Source organism: Macrotis lagotis, chromosome 4 (assembly GCF_037893015.1).
Source record: "Macrotis lagotis isolate mMagLag1 chromosome 4, bilby.v1.9.chrom.fasta, whole genome shotgun sequence".
Taxonomy (NCBI): Eukaryota; Metazoa; Chordata; class Mammalia; order Peramelemorphia; family Peramelidae; genus Macrotis; species Macrotis lagotis.
The window spans coordinates 1,072,813-1,093,973 of NC_133661.1; the positions used below are offsets into that span (position 1 = coordinate 1,072,813).

Consider the following 21,161-nt stretch of genomic DNA (forward strand, 5'->3'; position numbering starts at 1 on the left):
ACAGTCAGAGGGTGGACTAGGGAGGGAGTTAGCGTTTCTCAGGGGTCCCTGTACCCCACAGTTTGTGCTTAAGCCCTTGATGGATAAGGTCTTCCCTCAGCTAGAAGGACTTTTGTAACTCGACTGTGCCAGCTCAGAGCTCCTAGAAACCCAGACTGAGCAGGCAGAGGAGCCCGGCAGCACCTCCCCAGGCCAAGTTCTTCTTGGTGAGGCCCTCCCCCAGCCCTGTCCCCGCCTATCCTTGTTCAGACACACAGGTCAAGCAAGGAGGAAACATCAACATTTCTCCTTCCTCCAGTTCTTATACTTTCCTTTAAAAGGTATTTTCCAAACCAAGCCAAGAGCTTGTGAGAACAGTCTACCCCACCCCCTCCCCCAGCCTCATTAACCAGCCTCTCCTGACAAGGCCATAGTGAGTTTGGCTCTCCCCAGCTTCTTGGGGAAAGTTCATCAAGTGAGATGGAAAGAAAACACAGGCTTGTTTTCCTTTCCTTTCCCAGCTGGTGGTCTTCTTCCCCACTTGTAGGGAGGAGGTGAGAGTGAGGCAGGCTGAAAGCTGTCGACTTTGCTCTCACTCAGATCAGGTCCCCCAGCATCAGAGGAGGCCCCTTTAATGGCATTATGGTGAATTGAACCCTATTGGGCATTACATCTCAATGGTGGTTGATTAGGCCAAATGGTGGGATTGACCAGAGGCAAGCTTGGGTGCAAGGCTCTTGGGGGACCCAGTCTCTTCCCAAGAGCAGCTTCAAAGAGCAATCTGTCTGGGGCAGAAGTCTGATGCTTCCTCAGAACAAGCCGGGCCTTCCCAGGGAGGTAGGCAAAATGGGACAGCAGAAGGAACCTCTGAGGATGGGACACAAGTATAGGAATTGTAGGCCCAGAACTTAGAGCATGGCACAGAATCTCTAGAATGGGGGGATGGGGCTCACAGTGAAGTGCTTATACTTCAGGCTCAGTTACAAAGGAAAACCAGTAAGCCACCCACATCTCTGTGAAGAAATGATCCAAATCACTGAAAAAGAAAAAATGGACTTTGAAACAACTCTGGGGTGACCCTTCCTTCTCCCCATCAGATTAGTAAAGCTGCCAAACAAAGGAAAGCTACAGATGTCGGAGGGATGTAGGAAAACCTGGCAGCAGAAGGTATAGCTGGAGCAGTACCCCCAAAGTGACCAAACCCTGCCTGCAGGCCTCTGTGGACAGAAGAAATCACAGGAAGAAGAAAAGGACCCCTACATACAAAAATATTTACAGCAGCTCTTTGTGTGGGGTCAAAGAAATGGAAATTAAGGAAGTGGTCATCCATCAAGTGGGGGATGGCGGACCAAGTGTCAATCCCTGGGCAGGTCACTTAGCCCATTTGTCTCAGTTTTATCTGTAAAAAGGGTTGTTGTGAAAATCAAATGAGATTTTTTATAGTGTTTTGAAATATTTAAAGCATTTTGTAAACATTAACTGTTATTATTATGGAACGCTCACGTTCTAACAAATGACCAAAAAGACAGTTTTGAAGAAAATTGGAAAGAGGAGTATGAACTGATCCAGAGTGAAGCGGGCAGAACCAGAACAATCTATACGATGACAATACAAAGGATGATACCTTTGAAAGATCGAATAGCTCTGTTCAATGCAGTGACTGACTTGCTTTCCAGAGGATTATCCAAATGAATAATCCAGCACTGATGGAGCCCTTTCAGACTTACAAGGAACTTTATACCCATTTTTATCCTCAAAATGTTCTGGGAAATGAGTGTTATTAACTTTCTCATATCATGGATGAGGAAACTGAGGTAAACAGGGTGAAAGACAATCAGCAACTATCTGAAGGAGTATTTGAACTCAGGTCTTCCTGGCTCTCTCCACCTTGGTTCCTCCTTGTCACTAGGCTCCTCTCCTGGGAGGTCTTCAGTCCACCTCCAGAGAGAGAAAATGACCTCAGGTTGCACACTGAGATCCCCAAAGTCAGACAGACCATGGTGTGGCTTTGGGACTTTGGCTGATCTTGTGTATCACCTGGGCAAGCTTTTTGTGAGGGGGGAGTGCCATGGTGGGGAGGGTGGTCCTTCATAGTGCAGCCAAGAAAAGAAGAAAAGGGAAGATGAAAAAAAAAAGTTACTGGTGGAGAACAGAAGGCAGCAGAGACATGCAGGGTGATGTTCTAACTAATATGGATCTGCGCCCAAGCTTGGTTCACAGGGTCATATCCAAGCCTTTTCTCTGTCCTTTGTGGAAGGCAATGTCCATGTTTGAGAATATCCCCCAAGTTCAGAATCATATTAAAAAAGAGACCATTTTCAAAAATCCCTAAAGGGGCTGAGTGACTCAAGTGGCAGCTTCTTGGCCATTCCACTGGCGCACTAGCGTGCCATTCTGTTGAACTCCGTAATAATAAAGCTCATATGACAAAGTGCTTTAAAGATCTCAGAATGCTTGATAAATATCTCATTGGATCTTCACAAGGTCTGTTTTGCTCTGCTTTTTGCTCCCTGTGTATGGCACATTTCTGGTATACAGTAGGAGACAAATCAATACTTGTAGGTTGATTGATCAAAAAAAAAAAACCAATCCAGACCTGATATTTTCTACTAATGAGTCCTGAGGCAAGTCCCTTCTCCCTTCTCTGCCTCAGTTTCCCTCTCTTTAAACTCCCTGGTCTCCAAGGTCTTCCCAGTGTATAGGATAGAATCCAGAGAAGGCCCTCAGCGTTAGTCCTGAAGCCTTGGATTTCAATTAATTGTAAAGGAAGAAAATCTTTGCCCCCTTCCCCCCTCTATGGCTGGCCCTGCTCTCCTCCCTGTCAGGGTCTCAATGCTCACTGGTTGCTATGACAACATGTTCACAGCATCTGGCCTAATAATAACAGTATCTCTCATGTCTCCAACAGCTTCGAGGTTTACAAAGCACCTCTCACATGTCCTCCCATTGGCTTCTCAAGGCTAGGTGATGGGGACCAAAATTGGCCAAAGGGATGAAGGTCCTTCTGCTCCAGGGAGTGGACCAGGGGCAGCTTCTCTCCTGCACAAACTGGTCCCCAGCCCCTTCCTCAAGTACCATTGGTCTTCCATGTCCTCCCAGCCCCACTTCTGCTCATTGCTCTAGTTTTTTTATTACCTTCTACACTGATGCTCAGGAATGCCATGGTATCAAGGGGCTCTCCCTCCCCCCTGCATCCTTGCATCCCCAGTTTCCTCTTCTGTATGTTAGGGTTCACTCAACTCCCATAAAAAAGTTTCCTTTAAGCTAGTGATGCCCCTAGAGATTTTGATTTAAGGGAAGAGACAGGAGGGATGATCTCTTCTGAAAGATCAGTTATCTGCCAGCCTCAGCCTTCCAGATCCTAGAGATCCCCAGCAGCTTCTTCAAGCCACTCCTGGGGGTGGGAGCCAATATAGATTATATAGTTGTTTTGCTTTTGTGATGTTCTCGAGTACAGACCCTCCTTTGGGTAGGAGAGCTGAGTCTGCATTATTCCTGGGGAGTTTAACATTCCACAAAGCCTAAATGAGTTGGGGGGAGGGGTCCCATGTCAGTCCTGGTCCATGGTTATGGTTCCTAGGAAGCCAAACTTTCACCAGATACCCAGGATCAATCCTATCCAAATTCCTCCTGAGAAAAACTACCCCATGCCAAATGTTAGTAGATCCCAATTACTAACTAGATTATTGCATGTACTCCCTTTGAGAGATGCCCAAGCCTCACCAAGATGCCCAGGACAGGTCTGTGGCACTGCCTTCTCTGGGCAGTCATTCACCATGGGCAACTTTTCACCCTACAACTGAGAACATGCATTTAGCAGCCAAGGCTGGGAACCCTGAAAGCTCATCTTTGGACCCCTTCCTGCAGGAAGAAGGGTACCTCCTGGAAGAGGTAGAAGCCTTCTACCCTTCCCAGCAGCAGAGGGGTCACATCAAGACAGAACCTGGAAGGCCTTTTACAGAGTTCCCTACCAAAGGTGAAAACCACAGCATCTCTATTCTCTGTTTCTGACCCTAGGGTGGTCAGTGTGCCATTGATGGCATTGTTCAATGGGTCAAAATAAGTCTTCTCACTGACATTCTAGAGACATGACTAGAGCCCCTGGTACCCATGAGAGGTGAATCCAAACAAATTGCTGTTCATTCCCAGTCTCAATGGGACAGATCACTAGCATGAAGCCTTGTTGGAAAGTAGTACCAAAAGTGACTAGAGATAAATTTTATGGATTTATATGGCACATAAATGAGCCTTTTAAGGGAAAACCAATGGAAGGAAATTCAGCCAAAGGAAGAAGATGTAAAATACACCTGAAGCATGAAAAGGGAAATGGGATTTTCAAGCAAATCCAAAGCAAAATAAAAAGTGGGGCAATGACTAAATAGGATAAAAAGCTCAGATGAGGTGTCAACTCCCTGCACGTTCCCTATCAGCTTACGTCACACATCTGTGTAATCTCGGGAGAGCTTTTGACTCGAAATACCCATTATGATTACATCTCTTTCAACAAGTTCATTCTAACCAGATTTTCCTCTGTTAACTGTGTCTGTCATAATGACAATTCGAAATAATGAGAGGTTTCTCTCAGCGGATGATGTGGTTCCATGTATGGTATTGATCTTAAGCTATAGAATCCTGAACTTCTTATCTAGAATGTGGCTCACTCTAGGTCCAAAGAATAAGCATCTAACCTTGCACATGTACTGCTGAATGAAGGTGAAGGTGAAGGAGGAAAGCACACATCTAGGTCTACTACAAACTCATGTTACAGAACTTCAACTGGGCTCTCACTGCTGCTTGGCATTCCTACTCTACCTCCCATATCAGCTGCCCCACTCCCCACAGGGGCTCATCCCAATGTCTCATCCCTCCTCAAACTTCCCATCACTCCACTCCATTCTTTCAGAGGACACCGGCTTCTATTTTACAGAAAAAATTGAGACCATCCATGGTGAACTGTTTTTTTCTCATCTCTTTGCAAACAGGTGCTTTCTACCACTCTCTCCAAATTCACTCCTGTCTAATATATTGAGGTGGCCTTTCTATTTAACAAGGGCAACCCCTCTCCTGCTCCAGTGAGTCCAACTCATCCTGTTTCCTCCAATGGATCACTCCCTCATCCCCCTCTTTCATTTATCTTCAATCTTTCTCTACTGGCTCCTTCCATTCTGACCACAAACATGCCCATCTCCCCCATCCTGTAAAATGGGGGAGCCCAGTATACAGGGCCAAGTTTAAATAATATAATAAACTTTTCTCCCAAGTCCCACAATTGAATAGTTTTCTTATAGGACATAATTTGAATAGAAAACATAACAGAATAGAAAGTTGGCTTTAGAATTGAAGCACAAGATGGGATTGGTAGGGTTTGCTCAACTCCCACAATTAACCTCTCTCTTTCCTAAGCCCCTCAAGGGCCTCAGGGGTCAGGGACTGTTTTGACTCCTTTTACATCCTCAGGATCTGGCATATATGCATATTCATGGATAATAGGACCTACATACTCCTGGGCTAAGGACTTTTTACAAATATCTCATTTGATCCTCCCAATAACCTGGAGAGGTAAAAACCATTACTGTCTCCATTCTACAATAAAGACGAGCAGAAGTGAAGGGACTTGCATCTTAGAGATAGAAGTATCTGAACCAAATTTGAACTCAGGTCTTCTTGAGTCCAGACCCAGAGCTCCAGCTGCCTCTTTCACTGCTTTTCAACATTCATTCAACAAATATTTCAATCTTTTGATAAACATCTATTAAGTACCTACTCATGCCACACCCTGGCTTGGGCCTCACAACATGGGGACCCATCCCTACTCTCAAGACAGTGGCATTCCTTTCAGGGAAATAACTTGAGCGCATAGAAATGTAAAAGAATATATTCTGAGCTGCCCTGTGTGAAATAAAAATAGGCAAAGAATAAATATAGAGCACATCAGAAACTGGGGCTAGCAGGGAAGGGTGTATATTGGAGGTGGCCTTTGAGCTGAGCTCTGAAAGGAGAGAGGGATTGTAACAACAGAGGGGAAGGAGTACATTCTAGGCATGAGGCACAGCCCAGGCAAAGACCCAGTCTTAGGAGAAGAATGCAGTAAACTCTACCACAATAATAACTGATGGCATTTTGACAGGTCTTTATAATTTATAACATTCTTTATATAAATCATGCCTTCTGGTTCTCAGAAAGACTTTGGGAAGTAGACACTGAGTATCCCATTATTCAGTTGAGGAAAGTGAGACTTTCCATAGTTCCCCCAGAGCAGGATTCAAACCCTGGTCTTTCCTGCCTCCAGAAGCTGACCTCTTTTTGCTCTGTTCTCTGCGTTTATTTATTAGGTTAGGGGACAGAGATCAGACTCCCACCCATCAAAGCAGCAGCCTGCCTCTTATCAGAATGAGCTCAGCCTGAGGGTCAGCATTAGCTGACCTGCCAGCAGCCAGACCAGGAGTACCCTGGGACAGAGAGAGATGACAGGCACATAGATGAACACACATAAAACAGATGCAAAGCAGGGAGCAGGAAGTTTGGGCATGGAGCAGAAGTGGTCATGAGCAGGGGAAATCAGGGCAGGCCTCCTGCAAGGGGCAGCCCCTAACTGAGCCTTCATCTCCCTTACTTTTCCCTGTCTCTCTCTCTCTCCCCCTGACCCTCACAGCAAAGGACTCCAGAAGTCCTCCTCTGCCCTGCCCTCCTGGAGCCCAGGTTTTTCCAAGCCAGCTCCCATCTGGGGTCCTTCAATCAATCACAATGTACCTGTGACTTCAAAATGTTAGAGGCTTGTGAGGGCCTGTCAGGTGCCTGCCCCAGGATTGAAGCAGGAGACCAGGCAGAGGCTCAGAGGCTGGACTTTCAGACATCTTCCTCCCTGCCTTGTCCTGCCCTCCTTTTCTCCCTCTGCTCCTCTTTCTGCAGACTATGATTCTATTTTTGCTGTTTGCATTAATCAAGTAAATGACCTAAGCCTCTTCTCTTTCACATCATGAAGATGAAATAAAATGGAGGACTATGACCACGACATCTGTCTTCATTTCTTGACCAGACTGGCAATAAGCTGAATCTTAGCAGCCTGGCTGTCAGCTGGGCTCACACCAAGCCAGCACAGGACCTCCATCTTCTTCCTTATCCCAAGAGACTCAAGTGCCTCAGTGGTTGGGGGGGGGGGGGTCCTGGAACACCCAGTTTCCCAAGGGTGGTCCCACAAGTTCTTCCTGCCCCACAAGTCAATGGGTGCTTTGCTGCCATCTTCATCTATCCCTACCTACAGAGCATATGATGGCTTCATTGGAAAGATCTTTTGAGTTCTCCAGGTAATCCTCAGCAACGATGTCATTTAAATGTAATTACATTTTTTGTGGTGGTCCTTTTGCAAATATTCATCAAGTATACCATAATACATCTTGACCAAATGTCTCTTATGCTTCTTCCTGCTTCTGGGTGCAGGATAAAACCAATGTTCTTTGCTTTTTCAAGGAGGAGGGGGATTACTTTATCTGTGAGATCTCATTCTAAGAAATTTTTCTTCAAATCTTCCTTTACTTTGATCTCCTCTTTAATGTTGGTCCTTAAATGCTTCCTTTTTATTCTCCCAATGACTCGGAAAAAGGTGAGAGGTCAAAAAACAACAACAAAGAAGCAGAAACTAATTTTATCTATTGTAAAAGCATGTGAAATGTAATTTAGATTTGTTTCTCTAAATGGTGACCTTATTCACACATTCATATGTGTCTTTTGTTTGGCGAGATGTCATATCAAAGATTTTGATCACCTCTGACTTCTTCTAAAGGAATGGTAGACTTCTCCAACTTACTGAAAATACATCTTTTCTCAAAGATGACTAAACTCAATTTTGTAGGCTGTATTATTTTGGGGCAATAAGCTAATTTCCATTGCTTTTGAAACTACATTTCAATTATTTATTGCATTTCTCATGAATGAGGAATAATCTTGTGGGATACTAAATGTATTCCTTTGGTATGTAAAAATTACTGGATATCTATGAGACTTTGTAATTCTTGTGATGAGTTCTTTCTTATTCTCTCCTTATAGCTGTTTCTTTATCCTATTTGCCTTTCTTGATCTTTTGAGATAATGGAGAAAAATCAAACAGACTCATTTTCTTATTCTACCAGCTCATTGATTCTACATATCAAATATTTTAAGGGCTGCAGTTGCTACACACTTCAGAAAGATTCTCCCTGATCTGCTTGACCACAGAGAACAGAACTAGGAGAAAGGGACAGAAATTACATAAAAGACAAGTTTAGAATTGATTTTAGGAAAAATGTCCTAATGATTGCAGGTATTTATAGGCACCTTGGTCTCTCACTGGAGGAAGTGGCTGCTTTCTCACTGAGGGTCTTCAGCCAAAATCTAGATGGGTCCTTATCAGAAGCATTTGAAAACAGATTTGTTTTCTGGTTAGGATGTAATTAGAGAGTCTCTAAGTTTCTTTCCAACTCAGATCTAGAATTTGCTTTTTTGACATTCAGTTTTGCCACCTTGGAGTCATCTTTAGCTTTTCACTCTAGTTTATCCCACCTATTATCAGCTGCAGTCTTGTTGATGCCTTAATCAATCTTGCATCCATCCTCAGATCTGCCTCTATCTCTGTGTCTTTGTCTGCTCCTTCTCTTTACCCAATATGGTAACCCTCATTTAGGACCTCATCACCTCCCATGTGGATTGAGGGCACCAGTTTGCTCATTGGAGTCCCTGAATTCAGGTGTTTCTCCTCACAGCTGCCACTCTGCATTCTTAAGTCATAGATGGGAAGTGTTAGCAGCCCCCATTGGCTCTAGAATAAGATACAACTTTCTTGTTTGGCATTTAAAGAACTTTGTCCTCTGGCTCTAATTTATCTTTGTGGTCTTAGTCACACCTGGCTGTCTGTTGTTCCGACCTCTTGCCATCACACAAGCCTGGGACTCTCTCATTCCTCGAGTTCACCTCGGAGAAATGGCTCTCTTCAAGTTTCATCTCAAGGGTGACCTGTTTCAAAAAGCCTTTTCAGATTCTTCAGAATAAGTCAGATTACAGTGTCTTTATTTTGTGTATATGAGGGCAGGGACTGTCTCACTCCTGAACGGACATGGGTGGAATGGAACACAAAGCTTGGAATAGAAAACTGGTCTCACTTACTAGTTGTGGGATCAAGGAAAAATCCTTTCACCCTTGGTTACCTCAGTTTCCTGACCTGTAAAATAAGTTAGAGCCAGGTGATGATAATAGCTCCTCCCTCCCAGGGTTGTGGTGAGGATCAAATGAGAGAATGTACAGAATGAACAGGTTAAGCACACAGTAGGTGTGCACTGACTCTCACTATGATTTCATATGGGGAAGTGCACTTTCTGAATGTTTGTTGATCCATGACCAACAAAGGGAGATTGTGATCTTCAGGAGTAAAGGAAGAGTTGGGAGTAATTATACCAAATAACTCTTACATCCTTGGAACAGGGCAGTGAAGAAAACAGAGGTGGACCTCATGGCCTCGGGAAGCCTGTTTGCTCTGAGCTGCCTTCTGGGTGCTTCCAATTGAGTGCAGCTCAACAGACAGCTCATGTGTTTCCTCCTGTGCTCTGACTCACTCTCAGACCTCTTCCCACAGAGAGATAGTGGTTAAGTTTGGGGATGCTCCCTGCTTCATCTCACACCAAACTCCTGAGTCTGGCTCAGACAACAGGAAGGGTAGGATCTCCCTCCAGACCAATGAGCTTCTGTGTTTCAGGATCAGCATCCCTCCAGTGCTATCCTTGGAATAGCTATTATGATCCTCATTTTTACAGATGAAGAAACTGAGGCAGACAGAGATTAAGTGACTCAACCTGGGCCACCCATCCGGGAAGGGCCTGAGGCTTGATTTGCATGTGGGTCTTGCTAACTCCAGACCCAGGGCTTTGGGCAGTATGGCACCCCTCAATGGGCAATGGATTCAGTTCCTGCCTGGCTGTCTTTGAGATGCCAGTGCTTTGCTATGCAACAAGGTTGTGAGTGTGGAGAATTGTACAAAGGTACTGCCATGTGAGGAGGAGGAGGAGATGTGTAGGCGTTCGCTTCATCACCAGCCTCCTTATAAATGCAGAATTTACAAGTGTTCCTTCCACTCCAGTAATTTAGATGTCAAGAATATTTCAAGGAGAATTGCAGCCAGCCAGGAATGGGTTTCTCCTTCCATTCACTAACCACCCTGCCTACACTTCCCACTGCCTACGAATCACTGTGAGGTTTCTGGTTTCCATTTTACTCAAAGATTATATTGTTTCAATTACAGACTTTATCTTTAGAGTTCAATTAAATTGAAACGACTTGGTTTCCATCACTCTGCCATGTAATAGCATCCCATTAGACATGGAAGCCTTCATGGCCCTGACATCATCTGGTGGCCAGGGGTAGCTCCTGGAATGAAGGGCTGCCTTCCCATGACCTGCTCATAGTCCCTTCTCTCTCTGTTCTAAGTGAGGTTTGACCCACAGAAAGGAACTGCTTTCCATTCAAGGTTTGCCAAAAGGAGACCAAGGTTTAGAGGGGGTACACCCAATGACTTCTAACCATATGGGAGCTCATCAAATGGACCCTTCAAAAGGCAGGGTGAGCCAAAGAAGCCCATGAGACACCTTAGAAGTTGCAGAGATAACAACAGTGCTCCCTTGAGGCTTACGATGGCTGGGTTCTGCTTGTTACATTTCTCTGGGAGTCTAATTAGGAATTTGATCTTTCCTACAGCACAAGACCCATCATTTGCTCCTAAACACCTTCTTCAGTTTTGACTCAGGGTAGGAATAATACAGGTATTGAGAAGCACAGAAAGTGGCATGGGTGCCTCTGGAGGTGGTGAGCTTCCTGTCCCTGGGAATCTGCAAGCAAAGACTTATTGGAGAAGTGGTTGCAAGCCTGAGGAGTTTGGGCTTCTTTGGGCAGCAGTGGGGAGCTGTGCCCAGTTTCTGAGGAGGTCATATTTGAAGGGGATGCATCTTTGGGGGATGCACGGGATAGAAGGAGGTAGAAGAGCGAGGAAGTTGTTGGGTATAGAGAAGAGCAGAACAGAATTGTCCAAGGGTCACTGTGAGCACAGGATCCACTGGGCTGCTGACAATTGAAGTGGAGGCAGTGGGGGAAGGGACCCAAGCAGACCCTGGGGAATGGTCAGAGAAAGAATTGATCGAAGGCATAAAGTCAAGTGAGGCCAGACCTGGACTGAGCTTGGAGCTGGGTCAAGGGGCTCTGAGACCATCTTCATCCCTTGTAGCTCTCTTCTTTCCCTGACCAGAACCACACAGATCAGAGCTGCAGATCCCAACTAACACATTTTCTTGTGCCTGACTCAATGGGCTGACTGACAATCAACTTTCCAGAACATTCTACTGCTCACATATTCTGACCTGCTGCATTATCTATAGATGGCAGATTGGATTGGAGGTGGGTGGGTGGCTTCACATAAAGAAAAAAGCAGAGCCCTTGTGAACAGGTGAGATCCTGGAAGGAGGAAACAGGAAGAAGAGAAAAGGGTCTAGGATAGAATTTAGGCAAACAGCTGCCTGTCAAGAAACCAGTGAATAAGAGGGAAAAGAGGGTGGGGGAGTATGACATCAGTATTGCAGAAGCCCAGGAAAGAAAGCATGTAAATGGGGGGGTGGGGGTGGTAAGGACTGCTAGCAATGTCCCAGAATCAGAGGTGGAGGGGGGCACATAGACCAAGCCAAAGGGAATAAGAATCCCCAATCATATCCTCTGCAAAGGGGGCCCAGACCCCTTCTGGAAGTGCTCCTCTCTCCCTCCAGCAGCTGTGGGTATGGCTCTGTTATGATTTTATTCCCCACTCCACCCCCCCCCAACACACACACACACACACACACACCCCAAGCCTACATTTACCCTTCTGATCTAAACAGAGCAAAGGGGATCTGTTGGCAGTGCAGCCCTTCAGATCCTCCTCCCTCCTGCACCCTCCCCTCCCATGCAGTATCTTCTCCAGGATGTTTTTTCAGCTGACCTACAGCTATGCAGTGCAATGCCACATAAAGAGATCCAGATGTGGGATCTGAGGACATGGGTTCAAATTCTGGCTTGTCTGTGACCTGTCTATGTGTGAGCCTTTGGGGAAACCCCCTTGTAAGGGAGGGTCTTGAACCATTCCTGTCCTTCCCTATGACCTGAGAACCTGGAGACTCATCTTCTGGATGCCTCCCAGCTCATCACAGCACCCCGATGCAGCATGGCCAGGGCAGAAGATGGGGGCTCCCCGTCTCAAGTCCCCCACTCACTCTTCTCTTGGTCATCCTGGTGGCTGCAGCCCAGGACTGACTCCTCTGAGACTGAAGATTTGTCACGCTTGCCTGCAAGGCCTGCCTTTGTTCCCTAAGAACCCTCTGTGATTGAATCAAACAGTGAGAACGAGTGGGAACACCTCCCCAGAAGGACCAAAGGCACCACTGGAGGACTTGGGAGCCTGTGTGAAGGAAAGGACCTGGGGGAGAAATTCTGATGGCCTGGATTTTGAAAGAAGATTGATCTGGGTCCACCAGGAGACCCCTCAGGAGGGTCATCTCCCTGAAAAGGGCCATCTCCCTGAGGAGAGCCATCTCAGAAGAGCAAACTGAGGCTGGGGAAATCCCAAGAAGAGATTGGTCCTTTCCCCTACTTGCTCCCAGTGCTGGTCCATCCACAGACACTAGAACATACTTTACTGCCTTGTTATCTAGAAGTTTCTAGGAAACAGAATTTGCAAAGAAAGCAGTGGTTCACTGGAGATAGATCTTAATGTGCGGGAGTCAGAGAACACAAACCCAGTGCTGAGGTTCAGAGGGATTCTGACTAAACTCAGGTCTTAGTTTAGAACAAATTCACTAGAGTTGAAGGGGGGACCCCATGGGCCCTTGGGGACTGGCCCAACCCACAGGCACCTCCCAGCCAATTATCGATTCCATGGCGATTGCCTCCATATGTCACCCAGTTACAGATCTGTGATTTCAGGGGTCTCTCTCTGCCAGTGCAGATTAAACCCCAATCCCATGACTGAGAGCCATTCCCTTCTCCCTACTCCCATCTTCATATCTTGGCACCGCCACCCCCATGGCTGAGAGTCAGACCACCCCCCATTTTCACAGTCCCCTTTTCCCTCCTCCCATCTTCACATCACTCATCCCCCTCTCCCCCTCCCTCCCTGCCCACTACACATTGCTTTCTCCTATTAGAGATCTTTGCTGGGGGGGGGGGTTCTCCCAACTTTGTGTCTAAAGTCCATGGCACAATGCCTGACTTCCAGGAGGTGCTTAATAAAGGCTGGATTTCTCTACTGTATTTGGAATCTGACACCTGCCCACAGTCCTGTCCTGCCAGCTGACTTTTATAGAGTACTTGGAAGTTTGCTGACCACCTCTGACCCAAGACCTTGGCTGAGACTCACAAGAGGCCTGGAAGTTAAGGCCAGCAGAGTATCACTGTCCCCATTTCACCAGTCAGTAAACTGAGGCACAGAGAGACCAGGCCAGGTCTTCCAGGCTCAAGCCCTTTCAAGCCCCCACCTCTCTCCTCTCCTCTCCCACCTGGTTTTGTTAGGGACCTTGCCTGGCATTGTATCCATCTCTACTTGAAGCCAAGACTAAGAGCAGAATGAGAACACCACCCTTGCCTTCCCTTCCTCTCAGACTTTCTGGGTTTTCCTCCATATGCCCTCTGCCAAATGTGAGTGCCCTATCATCCTCTAGACCTCCCCAGCTGGGTCAGACTGCAAGTGAATTAGTGGCAAAACTGGGGCTTGTAAGGTGGCCCACCCCTGGGACAGAGGGGTCGCTACTCAGCTCCCTTAGCTACTAACTTCTCCCTCAAGTTTCTTGCTAGGTCTGTAGTCCCTGGGACCACTGCTGTGGCCTTTGTTGGCTTGCCACAGAGCCTTCTGCTCTTCCTGCCACTGGTGGTCTATGTCTTTCCCCCTACCCTGATAGTAAGGACCGAAGAGGGGCAGAGGGCAGCTCAGGTACTCACAGTCTCTCCAGCAATGGCAGACCCAAGAAGGCGCCACTCTTCACTCCCAAGATCTTATTGTTGGTCAGGATTCTGGAAGAAGTCAGAAAATAACCCAGGTAAGAGGACAAGACTATCCCTACACTGAACAACAACACAGAATCCTAGTCTGTGAAGACCCAGAAGCCCTAATCACTTGATCCATTTAACCCAACCCCCACACAGCAGTATAGAGGAAAAGGTGATCATGTAGGAGTAGGGACTGGCAATTACTTTCCCAGAATTTACTCTTATTAAGCATAACAGTGGTCTGTGAGCAGCTCCCCCAGGCACCAGGACCAGGCACCTGCAGCAGCCCTTGAGCCAGGACTCTTCTGAATAAGTTTCTGGATGAGATGACCTAGTTACACTGGAGAGTGTCACTGCTTCTCTGAACCTCAGTTTGCTCATATGTAAAGTGAGAATGACACTCCCTCCTGCATAGGGCTGTTACAGGGTGTATAAGAGATCATGGAGTCAATGTGATTTGCAAATTTTAAAAGTGTTGAGTGCATATATGCATATGTGTGTAAGGATATACAAAAGGGCTAGAAATGAGTGACAAAGAAAAACGATAAAGCTAGAAATGGATAATGGATAGATAGATGATGGATGGACAGATAGATAAGTAGGTGGAAAGATGAATGAATGAATGGATCCGTAGATACAAGGGCAAACAGGCAGACAGATAAATGAGTGGATGGATAAATAAATGGCAGATGCATGGATAAGCAGGAGGGTGGTTGAATGGACAGGTAGAGAGGCAGACAAATAAATGGATGAATGACTAGAGGATGGTTGGGTGGATGTATGGACAGATGGACAGACAGAAAAATAGACAGATGATGGAACTATGGATAGATTAACTTTATGAGTGGTAGCCTTCCAGTAGGATCAGTTAGGGATGCAATGGTAATTAGATGACAACAGTGCAGAGAATGTTCTTGCCCCTAAATTCCTCAGATTCTGATGAGTCAAGAGCAAAGCCAACATCAGTAATGAAGGCCATTGGCAATGCCCTCTGAGAAGGACCTTGACACCGACTGGACCCAATCTGACCAGAATCAGGACCAGAGTTTATTGAAAACTTCCAATGGAAGAACCCTTTTCCTGTGAGCCCCCATCAGTTTTATATATAATCTTGAAAAGGCCCAAGCCAAGACCACAATGGAGGGAGTACTGGTGTATGATTTCCTGTTTGCAGATGATTGTGCAGTCAATGTAGACTTTGAAGCTGAGATGCAACAAAGCAAGGATTGATTTGTTGCTGCTTCTGCTCATTTTGACCTAATAATGAACACCAAGAAAACCCAGGTGCTCTATAGACAATGTCACACTATCTATAAGTCAAATTATTGAAACAAATGAGAAGTTTTGAAAACTGTTTATTTAACTTGGCAGTATCCTTTCTGGGGAGGGACACATTGCCAATGGGGTTGACACATATATTGCCAGAGCTAGCTCAGTGTTGGAAGGTTCCAAAATAAGTGTGGGAGAGCAGAGGTGTTAGACTGGCCACCAAACAGAAGGTCTACGGAGCCTCATTGCTATATGACTGTGAAACCTGGACAGTCTACCAGCACCATGTCAGGAAACAGAAGTATTTCTCTTAGGAAGATTCTGAAGATCACCCAGCAGGAGAAGACACCCGACACTGAGGGCCTTTCTCTAGCTAAACTGCCAAATATTCTCACATTACTACAGAGAGAGCGACTATGATGGGCTGGACATGTTGTTAGGATGCCAGATGTACATTTGCCAAAAAGACAATAATATGGAGAACTCCCTCAGGGCAAGCATTCATGGGGGTAGGGGGGAGTTCAGAAAAAGCCTTACAAGGACTCTGTCAAGTTCTCTCTTAAAAACTTTGGAGTTGATTGTGCATCATGGGAGACCCAAGCACAGGATCTAGCATGGCATGCCCTCGCCAGAGAAGGTGCTATGCTCTATGAGTAAGACAGAATCAGCTCAAAGGAAAGTGACATCCATAAGTATAAACACCCCAGATGTTCTCATGAGCTATTTGTACCCAATCTATGGAGAGCATTCACGCTCACCTTGGTCTGATCAGTCACAGGTGGGCACACTGTCATTCGTCTCTAGCACAGTGAAGTTGTTTTGGTGACAAGAACCAAACACCCAACCACACCTACTCATTGCAGCCCCATTACTCTTCCCCATGACCATTCAGCTGGGCCAGCCAGAGAAAGCCAAGAAGCATTAATTAAGCATGATGATAGGAAGGTCCCTATGTGCTGGGGAATCTAGAAAGGCAAAAGACAGTCCCTACCCAAGAGGAGCTCCAAGGCTAATGCAAGAGGTTGTATAATTAATCTGTATGCAGGATAAAAAGGAAATCATCAACCAAGAAAAGCCATTAGAATGAAGAGGGATTAGGAAAGACTTTCCAGAAAAGGTGGGATTTGAGCTGGGAATCCTTGGGGCAGATATGAGGAAGGAGAGAATTTCCATCCATGGGGATGGCCAGTGAGAATATCCAGAACCAAGAGACAGTCTCTTGTTTGAAGAACTTTGAAGAAGTGGCCAAAGTCATTTTGATTGGGGAAAGCGTCCCCTGTTGTCCTGGAACCAGTCTCAAGACCTGAGACTTAGACACTGCCCAGACCCCTGAAACACTGGACATTCCTTGCATCTGATGCCAGAACCAATTCTCCTTTACCCCCTAGTGTTTGAAAGAGAACAGATCTCCCTCCCCATCACAGTTCTTGAATATGTGAACATACACGCAGTTTTCCCCCAATCCCTGCCCCTCTATGCCACATCAGCCACCCAGAAGACAGTGCCATCTTCCAGTCACTCTTCATGATCTTAGAGTTGACCTGAATTCTTCCCTCTCATTGTCTACTCCCTTCCCCAAGTTGCCAAGGCTTGTTTAGGACTCCTGACCTTTACCTCCATTCCTGATTTTTCACTCCCTCTCATTTGGGTCTGCTTCACATCTGGGTCACCTGGATCACAGGCACAGCTTCCAGACTGGTCTTCCTGCTGCCAGTCCCTCCCTTCCCTACTGAGATCAAATGAAATTTCAAAAGTGGAGGCCTTACTGCTCAAGAAGCCAGGCTCTTGATCCATCATTCTCCTTAAGGCCCCTTCAATTCTGGTCCAATTGGCCTTCTCATGGCCAAAGGCTCCCAGCATCTCTGCCCTTGTGTCTTTGAGCTGGCCATCTACCCTGGGAGGCTCACTCCCTTCTCTCAAGAATCCACTCTTGGGGCACTTTCTTCTGGAATGCCCCACCATCATCAGAAACAAACTGAAGAGATTTGTATTTTTCTACATTCTCTCACCTTTAGGGAGGAATAGGTCCTCCCTGGCCCTTTAGAAATGGGCCTGCTTCCAGGCTCCCTGGATTCCTGCATTGAAGCAGGCTGAGGGCATCTTGCTCTTCCCAGGATATAAATGAGCTTTCAATAGGGTTCTAGGGTCATGCCAAGCAGTTATTAAACAAATACTGGATTGTCTTTAATTTAAATAATGGAACTGGAGGCTGGTTTTCCTGTCTAGAGTCTGATGAAATCTTGTTCCAGGGAAGAAGGAAGAAATCTCCCCAGTCTTCTGGGAAGCAGGATTTTAGGGAGAGAAAGTAAAGGGTTCTTCCCATGGCTCAGCAAGAAGACAATGGCTTCTGGACAAATGAGCATGTCTATGAGCTGGGGCCTCCCAAAAGTGGCCAAAGGACAAACAGTCACCTGATTTGGTCATTGGTCCATGAGATGACGGCCTTCAGGTGATGCCCAGAAGGCCACATCAGTGCCTCCCTGCCTGAGCTTCTGGTTCACCAGCCCCCATTGAAAGGGCTATGGAACCTTACCCGCCCCCACTGAGAGGACCAGGGATCTGCTCACAGCAGACCAGGTACCAGCTTCCCTGACTTCCCAACCTTGGCCCTCACTGGGCTGCACTGGCCAGATCAAGGTGATCTCTCCTAGAGGCTTTGTTCTCCACTGCTGTGGGGTGGGGAGGAGGAAGAAGGAGGGAGTACCTTAGATTGCTCAAAAGGTTAAAGCTATTTGGAGCTGGGCAGAGGTGAACTGGAGAGGGAGGGGGCCCCTGGAGAAAGGGATGGCAGTTGGAGTGGGAGAAAGGGCCAAGTCGGGGAGGTGGAAAAGAAGTGAGGAAAGTGAATTCACAGTGGAGTCTTATGCATGTCAGTTTAGACCAGACCAACCATCCCTCCAAGCTACCAGGCTTCTGGTCACTCCCAGATAGCTCTGACTGACCCCCTCACCTTTGCTATCCATATCCAGGAAGCCCCCAAGCCCCTAGAGCCTTTCTCCCCTATACCCCATTTATGATAGTGCAGTCATGGAAATGCTGCCAAATCCTAGCAGTTCTGAGTTGGGAGGGGACCCCTGAGGCATCTCCTCTCACCTCTAATAATAATAAACTAGAGGTCTCTGTTTCAACCTATGACAGTGCCTTGGCTTGCAGACCTCCAGGGATGGGGAACTCATCACTCCCAAGGCAACACAGGCCACTTTGTGGCAGTTTCTGCTTATATGAAACCAAGGTCTGCTCATTGGTGCTTCCAGCCACTAGTCCCTGATTTCACAATCCTGTTCTTGCGTTTCTGCTCACTTGCCTGTCTCCCCAGTCAGCCCCCATCCACTCATACCAAGACTAATGTTAGAGCCTTTCACTGCCTCCAGCTCCTGCCCTATGCATCCAGGCTTCCACCGACATCATAGGATCCATTCTAAGATCCAGGACTGTCCACAGCCAATGCCTGGGTCCAGTCCTTCCCCAAGCCTCTTCGGTGGCTGGGACGCACCACAGGGGCCTCCGGTCAGCATGCCCTGGCTCCCACTCAACTTTCCAGAGTAACTCAACTCTTGCATTTTCACTCCTTGTATTCTACCAAACTGGACGGGTTGCTGTTCTTGGAAGGTCGCCCTATCTGCAGTCAGGCAGTGCCAGTGTCTGGCTGCCATCTCTCCTCACCTGCAGCTGAGAGGCAGGAACTCCACTCAGGTGCCTCTGCCTCTGAGGACTCCCAGGCTTCCCCTTGTTTGGCTTCTCCTTCTTCTCACAGATCTGGCTTCTCTCTGTGTGTCTCACCAAGAAGCAGATGCCGATTGTCTCATTGGGCTGGATTTCCACCCTGACTTTGGGGAACCTTGAGGCCCGAGGCTGGATCTCTGAGGGTCCCTTTCCCACAAGCTGTTTTCAGGAATAAGTCTGGGCCTTACTCTTTCCCAATGGAAGGCTTTTCCATATGGAGGTTAAGACGCTTCCTTAAGTCTCCATAAAAATTTGTCTTGTCCAGGTCACTCACCAGAGTTTTAAGGGGCATTGGGTATCAGCGGGATGAAGTCACCCCAGGAGGCAGACGTATGTTTATTACTGGGTCCACTCTGGGTGGCAATGAAGGCCGCCAGTGACCTCAGGAGGTTGCCTCTCCTGGTCCAAGGAAGACTGGAAGGTGCCTCACTACCCTCAAAGGACTCATGTAGGGTGAGCCTCTATCCCTGGGCAAGGCTGTGGCAGCTTCAGGGAGGCCAGAAACTAGGGCATTTCCCCTCATTTCAGCCCCCCACTAAGGGAAAGAGCACCTTTCACTTGGGCATCTTTGCTGCAGGTCCTTATCTGCTTTCCTGGAAATGGTTTCCCTTTTTTTTCTTTTCTTTTCTTTCCTCTGAGCCTAATTCAGCTTTCATTTAAACTAGATCCAGATGCACCCTAAGCATTTCTCACACCATTCATCGGAGACAATGCTGGAGGGCGTCACTGATGAGTTAAACTTCAGAAAGGCTGGAAATCTGAATCCCTGCATTAATCCTGAAGTCATTCTCCCAAGGGGGCTTGGGAGGGGCAGGTAGATGTTCCCTACACTTCTGAATTGGAGAGAACCCTGTGGGAGAGCAGAAAGAGCCCTGGCTTTGGGGGCAAATACACCTCTGACCTTGATGGTCCAGGTGACCTTGGACAAGTCACTTGCCTGCCTTGTCTTCTGTTTTCTCAACTGAAAGGGCAGTTCTATACCCAGGTTTCCAACCTAGACCTGGCCACATCCCTTGGCAGAAGCCGCCATCTGAGTGGGAAACTCACTTCCTCTTCACTCTTCTCCTGAATAGACAGCCCACCAGCAGCGTGGCATAATCACTAAGACCCTGACCTAGAAATCAGGAAGTCCTAGCTCAGACACTCCTTGGCACACCATTTAACCCTATCTAAGCCTCAGTTTACTCATCTGTAAAATAGAAAGTATAGAAGCATCACTTTCCTAGGGTCATCTCAAGCTCATGGAAGGGAACACAAATCTTAAGTGTGACTCGGACCATGCCATGGAAGGGAGGGTTAGTAAGGTCTGTAAAGGGAGACTGAGCCAGCCAGGTAGCACCAAATGGGGGTCGGGTCACTTTTCCTATTTCCCTTTTTGACAGATATCTGGTCCAGCCCCACTGGGCTTGCCTAGAATTAGGAAAGCATTTGACAAAGTCTTTCATACCAGTCTTGTGAAGAAGATGGAGACAGGGGCCAGACACTTCTATTTGTGGGTCTATCAAGGGTTCAAAGAACAGTCCTGAGTGGTCCTGAGTCCTCTTGGAGGGAAGTCCTGAGTAAAGCCCTCCTCCCCGACCAGATACCTCCAGTTGACTCTGGGCTGCTCCACACTTTTGTCAGTGGTTAAATATAAGGAAAAATTTCCTTCTGAGGGAAGCTGCCCCCAAAGTGCCCCGAAATACCCTGGGGCATTTAGAGATGCCCCAGTCCTCAAAGCCCATTCAGGCAGCATTATTAATTTTATGATTATATTCATCAGTAAGATGGGTTCCATTGTAGTCATAAATAAATATTGAATTCAATATGTGGCCCTTGATTAGTTTTTGTTGGGCAATGTGGCCCAGAAGAGCTGAAAGGTTGGAACCCCATATTCTCCAGATGCTTGTTGGGAGAGCCCATCGCTGGCACCCCCAAGTCCCTCCCAGCTCAGAGATGATGATCACCTTCCATAGAATTTAGTCATTCTAGGCTGGGTCCAGGCTGCTTCCAGTCTGACCTGGGCAGGACTTGGGAAAGCATCCCTTGGGGGACACATTGATGTGAGAAGTCCCTGCCCCAGATGCCTCCCACCCAATGTGGTCCCACACACATTTATTAGACACCTACTGTCTTCCAAGTCATGAGCCAGGGACTGGGGAATAGAGGAACATTCAAAAACAGCTGGG

At 47.0% G+C, this 21,161-nt stretch overlaps 1 protein-coding gene across 1 annotated transcript in view; it reads right to left on the minus strand.

Annotated features, from left to right (window-relative positions):
* Positions 1-21,161, minus strand: part of ADGRA1 (adhesion G protein-coupled receptor A1) — a 260,938-nt gene that overhangs the window by 213,201 nt on the left and 26,576 nt on the right. The window contains 1 exon segment of the mRNA XM_074232112.1: positions 13,954-14,025. Coding sequence (XP_074088213.1) covers positions 13,954-14,025 — 72 coding nt within the window.